The 10,814-nt window shown below is 49.3% G+C and overlaps 1 protein-coding gene across 1 annotated transcript in view; it reads right to left on the reverse strand.

Moving 5' to 3' along the window:
- Positions 1 to 244: 244 nt before the first annotated feature.
- Positions 245 to 10,814, reverse strand: part of EDN3 (endothelin 3) — a 39,004-nt gene continuing 28,434 nt past the window's right edge. The window contains exons 3-4 of the mRNA XM_006839301.1: positions 4,562 to 4,720; positions 245 to 278 (exon numbers count right to left, since the gene is read on the reverse strand). Coding sequence (XP_006839364.1) covers positions 245 to 278; positions 4,562 to 4,720 — 193 coding nt within the window. The remainder of the gene's footprint in view (positions 279 to 4,561; positions 4,721 to 10,814) is intronic.

Consider the following 10,814-nt stretch of genomic DNA (forward strand, 5'->3'; position numbering starts at 1 on the left):
TCTGACTATTCTTGGGGCCGGGGTCTATTATGAAATTGTGCCCTTTGGGTGAGTTTTCTCCCTTGGCACAAGTCATCCCTCTTGCTCAGAAAGGTGGCAATGTGACTGGTGTCTGCCCATGGCTGAAACCTTCCTGGGACAAGATGCCATGCGTGGCCCCGTTCTCCAAAAGGATCCTGGAAGTTTGAGATGAGCAGCAGCCCAAGAATGCACTGCACAAACATCGATGGGGACTCCCGAATGCTTACTTGTGTAATCTGTCCTTGACAGCAGTCCGTCTGAGGGGCAAAAGGAAAGACGAGGCATGTTACCAAGTAGCTCTGTCCTTACTCATTAAGAAATGTCTTAACGTTTCTTCCTGCCCACCCCTCATTCTGCAGTTGTTTCAAACTTTGTATTGTGTTTGGGGTGAAAGTTTACAAGGTAAATTACTGTTCCAATCAACCATTCATACTTATTTTGTTTTGTGACAATGAGTGAAGAGAATGCAACAGAGCTCTTCCCACTTCCTCTCCGGGTTTCCATTTCTTCTTCTTGCTGATCTCTTCCTGCCTTCTGAGTTTTAATCCTGAGCAAATGCTACCCTTCTAATGCCATATGGTTGATTGTTCTAAGGAGTGTGTACCTCCCTGGTGTGATTGTTCACCTTATAAGCTGGCCTGCTGTTTAACTGAAAGTTGAATCATAGGCTGCTCTGAGGCACCAGAGTGTCTCCACACTTCCAGAGCGGCCCACCACCTCCACAAGTGGGATTCCAACATAAGGAGACTTGGTGCTGGCACCTGCCTGTAGCCTGGCTTCACCTGTAGGCTTGTTATAGGTGTCCACTTGGAGGACGAGAACCTGGGAATTACTATCTCTGGTCTTGCAACAAAGTAGACACCATGGCTTAATAAAACAGCTTTTTCTCTCCAAGTAAAGCTTTGTATAGGAGCTTTATGTGAATAACACAGACCTGGAGTAACCAACTCTCCCAGGAAATGGTGGGAAGGGAGTCTATCCTGGCCCTGTGGCAGTTCCATGCCTACCAATCCCATCCTCCTCACATGGGGCAGATCAGTAGTGATAGCAAAAACCCGCTGATTGTCCTTGAACCGTTACCACCTCCTAACTCCCCCATGTGTGTAAGAGCAGTATTATGCTCCATAGGGTTTTGTTGTTGTTTAATACCGATAAGATTTTTGTGGGGTTTTTTGGTATGAAACTGGTTGCCTTTAAGTTGATGCTGCCTCACAGCAAAGCCTACAAGACAGAACCGAGCTGCCCTATAGGGATTCCAAAGCCGCAATCTTTCTAGAAGCAGGCTGCCACATCTTTCTCCCAGGAAGTGGCTGGTGGGTTACAACTGCCCAGCTTTCTGTTTTCAGCTGAGTGCTTCACTGCTGAGCCACCAGCCCTCTTCTAGTTCTATAGTTGACTTTTTAGATGCAAGTCTTCAAGCCTTTCTTTTGAAGACCCTCTGGGTGGGTTCGAACCAGCAACCTTTCACTTAACCCAAGTGTGTCAACTATTCATACTACCCTGGGACTTAAAGCAAGATAATTAAGTGCTTTTTTGGTGTTGGGTGTTGGACACACTGCTGTTGCCAGCATGTTCCTGCCCCAGGCCCTTTGCACTTGCTCTTTCATCCCTATAGCTCACCCTCACTTACTTCTGGACTTTATGCCCCTGCCACCTTTCTGGTGGTAGCTACAGACCTATAGCTGTAGCTGCCCCAGCACAGCCTGCCCTACCCTGCATTCCCGCCTCCTCAGACGACCTCCCTGCTTGTTTCCAGCGTTTGCTTGCTGTCCGTATCCCTGTGACGGCAGACACCTCGTCATGTTCCCTGTGGGGTCCCGGCTTTGGGAATGAAGGCTGACACAGAACAGGTGCTCAGCAAATCTGAATGAATGAATGCATGAGTGGATGAATATATGACGGCATGGATAGAGATTCTAATCAATCCCACCCTCCCCAAGAGGAGCTTGGATTTGGGGTGCGGAAGAGAGAAAGAGGAAGCAGACTGGAAAGGCGCATGGAGTAGCAGCTGGGGTCTGACTCAGGCTCTCCTGGGACCCCTCCCTGCCGCCTCATCCGCCTCCGCCCTCTCCGCTTTTATTATAGATGCTGGCAGGTCCCTCTCTGGACCACTAGAAGCAATCTGCCACCAATTTGGAAAGGCTCCTCTATACCGAGCGGGGTCTAGTCTCCAGATCAGTCCCTGCAGGAATGAGAGCTGCCTCCAGGCAATTACTCTGAACATAAATTACCATCACATTGCAGATGTGCGGGGGTGAGTTGTAATAATGATCTCTGATGGACAGGATGACAAATTCACCCAACTGGGCCACAGGAGACCCTTAGGATCTCTCAGACAGACAGAAGCCGCTTACTACTACTACTACTAAAATGAACTGGGGGGCTTAGGGGGAGCCGGCTGTTGTGTGGTTATAATTCACCTCTGCCTAGAACCAACTGGATGAAGAAATGCATTTTTGCAAAGGCCAGGGGTTGCTGTGAGGGTGGAGGGGGGGATATAGGGCTGCTTGGGGGTTCAAGAAGCAGCATTGACTAGCTGGCCCAGGCCCAGAACTAGGGTTGGAGAGGATACAGGTGGGCTGGCCAGAGGTAGAGGAATAACACTGGCTGGCTGTCTGCATTGTTGATGCTCTAGCCTCCAAAATAATGAATCAAAAGGCACAGTTGTGGGGGGTGCAGCGTCCCATGAGCTGTGGGTTCCAGCAAGATGCTACTTCTAGAGCACACTGCTCATGGGAGCTTCCAAGACCACCTTGACCTCCTCCCAGTTAGTCTCCAGGCCCCCCACCCCCATGCCCTGGGGGTACGGTGGGAATAAAGTTGGCTGTACTGAACCCAACTGCACATGCAGGTCAAAGAGTGACCCCCTCTTCCCACCAGTGGGCACATCAGTGTCCTTCCTAAGGACCGTGCCCCAAGGCAGGACCATGCCCGAGGGCAGAGCCCCAAGAGGGATCCTCAGGGCACTGGGCAGCTATTGTGGATTTTACCAGTGGGATGTCTGTCTGTCCATCCTCACCATTTCTCCAGCAGCAGACACTCACTTCTGTCCCTGTGTCACGTTTTGATCATTCTTACAACGTTTCATACATCTTCATGTTATCACACAGTGAACAGGCCAGCAAAACGAACCCCCAAACCCACTGCTGCTGAACCAATACTGACTCAGCAACGCTGGAAGACAGAGGGCAAGTGCTCCATTATGTTTCCAGGACCGTCAACCTTGACTGAAGCAGATAGGCAGCCTCATCCTTCTCCCATGGGTGGGCTGGTGGGTTTGAACCGCCGACCTTTGAGTTAGTTCAGTACTAAACCCACTGCGCCACCAACGCTCCTTTCATAGACCACGGTGTGGCGTAAGTATTACATCTATACGCACTGGGAAACCCCAAAATGCGTGTGGCTTGCTTTGTTGCGACATGGGCTTTACTGGGGTGGTCAGGAAGAGCATCTGAAGCTCACTGCCCGAGCTGGGCAAGGCCAGTCCCAGAGACTTTCCTAGGAAGCATGCTCTGTCTCCTGGCCCCTCTGGCGTCTTGTCTTCATCACAACTTGGCTGTGAGCACCCGCTCTGCTTGGGTTTGCATCTTGCTTTGTTTTGCATGTGCCAGGAAGTCACTCATGTCTCATCCCCACCCCCCATCCTCCCTCCTCACACCCCAGCTCTAGGAAGAGCCATCTAAAGAGGAGCTTTGCAGGCTTGGGTGGATGAGTCTGGCCCAAACTAAAGAAGCAGCCGAACAGAAGACACCATCTCCAGCATTCGCAAGTGTTAGTAACTGCTAGGGGAATGCCAACTTCAGCACATCTCCCTACCTCTTCCAGGGCTATATTCAGAATCCCTGGGTTGCACTAAAAGCTAACATGCTTAGCTAACATGTTAACTGAGAAGTTGAGGGTTTGATTCCATCCAGAGGTTCCTTGGAAGAAAGGTCTGGTAATCTCCTTCCTAAAAACCAGATACTGAGAAGCCTGAGCGGCACAGTGCTGTTCTGAGACACGCGGGGTCACCAGGATTCTGGGTTAATTTAACAGCAACAGGGTTGGGAGCCACCTCAGGGTCTGCATGCTCATCCAACGGAACTGATTCACAAGCTCATTTCAGACAGTCACTCAGGGTCTCCCAAAGAGGGCCCAAGGGGGGCACCAAGTGAGAGAAATGAGACACAAAAGGGAAGGGACACAAGCAGAAGGCCCCCACAGCCCTGTCTATAGTGGCCTGGAGGGATTGGGAGCCCAGCAAGGCCAGAGGGCTTTCAGGAGAAGCTAAAATCACAATTCATTTTTTTGTGAAATCTTTGATTTTCAAATGTAGGCAACTTATTTAGATTTTCTCCAAAGGGCAGTGCAGGTCAGATGAGACACATCCCGAGACAAGATGTGGGCTGGGCCATGTGGTACTCTCTGTTCTGAGACCACTCAACCTCTGGGGGCTTGGGGCCACACTCACAGCTGGGCGAGCTCCTTCCAGAAGCCCCTACCCCCACTCTGGGCTCATTGAATACCCTGCCCCGTAACTCTGGTGGGCGGGGTTCCATACCTGCTGCTGTCCAGGGCTCGGGAGCAGAAGTGTACACAGGTCTTGTCAGCTATCTCCACGCAGGTGCAGCGCGGGTGTGTCCATGAGGGGGGCCACTCCGAGGACCTCTTGCCCCTGAATCGTCCCCAGTAGTTGGACAGTCCATAGGGCACAGTGTGCCTGCAAAGGACCAGAGAGTGTTAGAGCCCCACGGGGCCCTGTCCACAGACTCTGCCCATGGAACCCTGTCCACGGAACCTGCCCGCAGGGCCCTGTCCACAAAACCTGCCCATGGGGTCCTGTCCACGGGACCCTGTCCACGGAACCTGCCCAAGGGGCCCTGTCCACGGGACCTGCCCACAGTACGCTGCCAATGGGACCCTGCCCACAGGGCCCCTACCAGCTTCCCAAGAAGGGGTGGAGGCTGAGGGGCAAACACAACCACAGGAAAGAGCAATGTGGGTATGATAATGCTCAGGAATTGGGGCATCGCCCCTCCAACCACTGGAGGGCTCATGAAGCTTCTGGCATGATTGGTTTAGTCCCTGTCCCCACCTCATCCTCCGGAAAGCCTGTTGGGACCCAGGGACAGAAACAGAGGGAGGGTCTAGGGGAAAGGACACCCAGGAAGCCAAGCAGTCGTCTATGTGTACATGCGTATAGAGACTGCACACTGGTGGATGTCCATATGTGCACATGTGCAGGTGTGTATATGTGTGAATGTACCAGCATATTTGTGTGAGCATAAGCATTCTGAGTATGTGTGTGCACATCTGTGTGTACACATGTATAAATGGGGGTATGCCTGCACATCTGTGTGTACACGTGTAAAGGTGTTTGTGTGCACATCTGTGTGTACACATGTGTAAACAGGTTTGTGCATGCACCTCTGTGTGTGCACGTGTGTAAAGGGGCACATTCATGCACATCTGTGTGTACACATGTGTAAATGGGTGTGTGCGCACATCTGTGTGTACACAAGTATAAAGGGGTGTATGTGTGCACATCTGTGTGTACGCATGTATAAACCTGTGCATGCCTGCACATCTGTGTGTATACATGTGCAAACCTGTGCGTGCATGCACATCTATGTATTTGCATTCATCCCTGTGTTTGTGTGCATGTGTATCTGTGTATGTATGTGCATACATGCATTTGAGGGCTGGCCTTCCCCACCCCAGTCATAGCTCAGAGTTCTGCCTGTGGACATATGAGGGGTTTTGCTTATTTCAAGATGAAGGCATGCAAAGACCCCTCCAGTCCCGGCTTCTCCCAGGGTCTGGTTTCAGCTCCTCAGCCCTGAATGGCCTCCCAAGGCCTCTGCTTCATCCTCAAAATGCCGAAATTATTCAGAAGAATTCAGCAGCACTCTGTGGATTCCTCCTTCCTGTGCTCACAGCACCTGGCGAGACCTTTGAGTGGAAGCTGCACCTGAACTCTGTAACCTGAGCTGGTCATTGAGACCAATCAGAGTCCTGTCTGCCCAGGCAGCCAGAGCTGCCCCTCCCAGGTGCCCGCCTGGAACTGGATTTCCGCTGTGAGCACTTCAGGCCTCTTGTTAGTGCTGGCGGCACAGAGACAAATGCAGTTACAGTCAGCACAGAGGACCCTGGCCTCAGAGTCTTGCTTCCCCAGAGAAATGAGCATCAGACGAGCCCTCAGTGCCCTCGGGGGCTCCTGGGCGCCCTGGAGACGCCGTTCCTGATGGAGCTGGCCTCGGGAGAGTCTTGCTGCAAAGAAACACGACTCTGAAACTGTGGACCGATTTCATTTACAGTGGGGCTGGGAGGAGGAGGGAGATGGCATAACTCACAGCAATAAAATGCTGAAATGTGTTTCTTATGTGGGTCTCCAACCCCTGTCTCCCCAGAGGAGAGCAGCTACTGCCAAGGAAGTCAGTGGGAAAACTTGAAAGCAGATGTTTAACCCGTCAGTGCAATTAACCAGGGTTTGGGGGACAAGTGGCCAACCACTAAGGAAAATATACGAACATGACCAAAAGCAACTTGTCTTTCCAGTAAGTCTTGGTTCCTTTGGGTCTCCCCAAAGACTACCTATCTGATCTCCCACAGAAAACACCAACCTGTCTCAAAGGGTATCCCAACTTGCTCAGTGGGTTTCAAAATAAAATCAAATTAAGCTGATTTTGATTTGTAAAACATATACCACGTTTGGGGCTGATGAGGGCAAAGAGAGGGGACTCCCCACAGTGATCTGACACTTACTTGGGCAAACCTCCCGTCCCATTGGCTTGGAGGCCAAAAGCTAAGGCATTTCACCAAAAAGAGACTCTCTTGTGTCGCCTCTCTGAGACTGCTCCCCACCTAAGTCCATTGGCCAGGTGGGGGGCTTCCTCCTGACCAAAGCAGGTCCAGCTGTGGATCAGACCACACTCATCAAACAGAGAAAGAAAGCAGGGTCCGTTCCTGCTGCAGCCTAAACCGTTATGAAAACCTGTTTTTCTCAGGGAAAGGGGAGGGAGAGGTGATGGAAACAACGGGGCCTTATCGTAAGGTAGGATTTGGCTAATGGTGTATGTTTCCAGTAATAGGGTCACATTAAGTCTCTTAATGTTGACACTAGACCCAGTCCCACCATGTCTCAGTGAAAAGACAACACGAGCAATAACAGCGTGCCATTTCCCCATCAGTCGCCGGACCTGCAAGTTCGAAATTGCTGTCAGCTGATTTCACACCACCACCCAAGTAGAGATCAAAACAAACAAACCCAAACCAACCAATAACACAACAAAACCCCACGTTCAAACGTTTAAATGAGGAAAAAAGGCAATGCGATACTTGTTAAACGTTCCCTTTTCCTGCCTCCAGGCCCAAAGAGTAAGGCAGCCAAGGAGGCCTTGCAATTTTCAAAGCCCTTGTCTCATTTCTGGTTACTGAGATCCCATCAGCTCTGAGCACAAACCCTTCAGCACCAACCCCAGGTGTGTCCACCTGTGTTCTCTCTGGGCCGGCCTGGGGGGAGCTAGGGTGGGAGCTGACAGGCTTCTTAGCTGTTTTCTTCTTTATGAAAATAGACTTTATTGCCTCACAGTTCTGGAGGTCAGAGATCTGAATTCAGGGTGCTGGCTAGGGCCCTGTTCTCCGCAAAGGCTCTAGGGAAAGAGCTTTCTGGGCTCTGGTGGCCTCAGAGGTTCCTGGGCTTGTAGCTGCAGCAGAACTCTTGTCAAAGGGTGGCTTCTGGGAGGAGGTAGAAGAACAAGATAGATAGGGGAACACTGAGACAGGTTTGCATGGCCTAGTGGGACAGAGGGAAATAGTGATGCATACTCAACCTTGGAACAACAAGGCTCTGGGATACAGGGATCTAGGTATAGCTTGAAGAGGGTAAATAAGACTAAAATCCTTGACTGCCTTATGAATATTAGTTTCCCTTGCCTACTATTGTAAAACAGACACTTGAGTGGGATAGAAAGGAATGTTGGGAAACATGATTAGAGAAAACTTGTAAGCCCACCTTCAGCCTATAACTGATTGGAATACCTAAAAGGGGTTCTACAACTTGCCCAGTGAAATAGGCCTTGTACAAAGCCTTCACAGAGTATAGGACCTTAGGTGGAATCCTAAGTCCCATCCACAACCTTGTGAGATGAGACATTCCCACTAGAAAGGACAGGCAGACTGGAACAGCTACAGTGACAGAAGATACATCTTCATGATGAACCTGACCTATACTCAGAGCAGTAGTTACTCTAAATACCAACAGAGAGGGAAAGAGTCTTCAAATCAAGTATCAATGCTATCCGCTCTGTGCACAGGGTAGATAGGGATGGGCAACTTAGACATTGGCTATCTAAAATGAGGGGACAATAAAGGCATGAAGTGACTGGCTTACAAGGTTTCAAGAGGGAACTTAGTTAAGAGTGTGGGGGGAAAGAAAGAGTCCCCACTGAATAGTTATCATCTTGTCTAGATGGGTCTGGTGAAAGGAGATGGGGATAAGATTCGTAAGATTCAGTTGTGAATAACTGTTATCATGACTAATCGCGACTGTCACAATTGTAAAGGTAGAAGCTTTGTAACTAAAAAAAGGGGAGTGATTAATCTTACAGTCCAGAAACAGAGGACCCTAGGACCATCAAGAGAGGAACACACAAATAGAATGCGAGACCTTATCCAGAGAAGCAGCAGCACCAGAGATGGAGGTAGAGATGGGGGCATGGAGAGGGAGAGCGGCTGAGGACTCTAGATTCATCACCTAAGAAGAGAAGGACTAAGAACTGGTGGCCAGGAGCAGACTTGCAGAATGTGCCCTTTGGAGATGTAATCTGCTATATATGCCTGAGTGGGGTTTTTGTTTGTTTTTTTAAAAAAAGCTTAAGTGGATAAAGAGAAATACTTTTAACTGATGGTCTATGGAGGGGATTATAATCAATGTAATGAAACAAGTTATATGAATTGTTGAATGTGAAACTGATGATGTGCCCTGTAAACTTTCACTCAATCCACAATAAAAACCTTAAATTAAAAAAAAAAAAAAAAAAAGGTGGCTTCTTCTGGCTAGCTCTCTAAGGACAACAACAGGAAACCTTGGTGGCACAGTAATTAGGTGCTTGGCCACTAAACAAAAGGTCAGCAATTTGAACCCACCATCTGGTCCAAGGGGAAAAGATGGGGCTTCTGTGAAGTCTGCGCCTGTAAAGAGGACAACTCTGGAAACCGTCTGGGGCAGTCCTTCTCTGTCCCACACAGTCACCATGAGCTGGGAACAACTCATGGCAGTGAGTTTGGGTAACCGGTCTCAAAGTAGACCTGGTGGTGTAAGCGTTAAGGGCTGGGCTAACCGAAAGTCAGCAGTTCAAACCCACAAGCTGCTCCCCGGGAGGAAGCTATGGCAGTCTTAGAAACGTCCTGGGGCTGTTCTACTCTGCTCAATAAGCGGTCGTAAGTTGGAACAGAAGCCATGGCAATGGACTCGGTCTTTCTGGTTTACAGCTCATCTCTCAGATTGGATTAGGATCCATCCTACCCTGGCATTATGACCTTGTGTTAGTTTAGTTGATGGCATCTTCACAGTCTTAGATCAAAGCAGTTTAGGGTTTTAGCATAAACCCTTAGGGATACAATCAAATCCTAACCTGAGGATATGGGGAACAGGCTAACTCATACATTATTGATACTTCTTACACGGCCACAGTGCTTGGTTGACAATAATATATATATATATGAAAGATGAGGCTTTCTGCTCCCGTAAAGATTTACAGCCTCGGAAACCCTGTACAGGGTCGCTATGGGTCGGAACCGACTCCACGGTACATCACAACAACAACGATATATATATCATTGCCTACAATCCTGGGGCACTGCAGAATAAAGAACCGGACCACAAGGTCAATTTGAACCACAAGATTGGCTGTTGAAACCCTCCAGTCACTCCTCGGAAACCGTATACGGGGTTACTATGAGTCAGAACAGACTTGACGGCATTTAGCAACAACAGTATCATTAGAAAGCAATCATAGGTATGCAAAATCACATTTGTATCAGGATGACTTTTTCAATTTTAATAACCCCCAAAATGGAAACAGCAAAAAGGCCCAAAGGGACTTTTAAAAATACATTGGAAGCAAACAAACAAGATGGTGGATCGGGTGGAAGTGCAGTAAAGGAGCTCCACCAACAACAACACAGAATACCCAACCAAGCAAGCTCGGGATATGGTCCCAGAACTCTGAACCACATATAAAGGAATACTTACAAGGTTGGAAGGCTCACAGCTGGGGAATTTGTGGCAGAAGCAAGAAATCCATTGCTTTCTAGTCCGGGACGCTCGGCTGCTCCAGGAGCCGCCATCTTGGGTGAGACCACGTGGGGGAAGGATCAGAGCGGCCACAGACGCCTGGCAGAACCGCTGAGATAAAGGTGTGGACATTCTTTTCTTTTGTTATCTATTCATTGGTCCCTTGCTGTCTGCGCACCTCCATTCTGGTGACTATAGGGGTGTCTGAGCTAGTGGGCACCCCAGCCCCACCCTTGGAGAGTTCTAGTACGCATGCGCACAGATCTCCTAGAAATTTAAAGAGACAGTTTCCAATTAAAACCAAACGGCCACAGCCGGCCCTGAACTGTTTACAAGTAGAAAAAAGACCTTAACAGGAATTGTGGAGTGGTACAAGCAGACAAAAGAGGAAATAGGCTGAAAATTAAATCCTAAGTTACATCAAAACGACCAACAGTGGCATCTTGAAATTTCTCAGGAAGAAGAGTGAAAAGGGAAGCCCATTTCCTGATCACATCTACCTGGAGGCATTCAGAAA

The sequence above is a fragment of the Chrysochloris asiatica genome, unplaced genomic scaffold (genome assembly GCF_000296735.1).
Source record: "Chrysochloris asiatica unplaced genomic scaffold, ChrAsi1.0 scaffold00023, whole genome shotgun sequence".
In the NCBI taxonomy this organism is placed as follows: Eukaryota; Metazoa; Chordata; class Mammalia; order Afrosoricida; family Chrysochloridae; genus Chrysochloris; species Chrysochloris asiatica.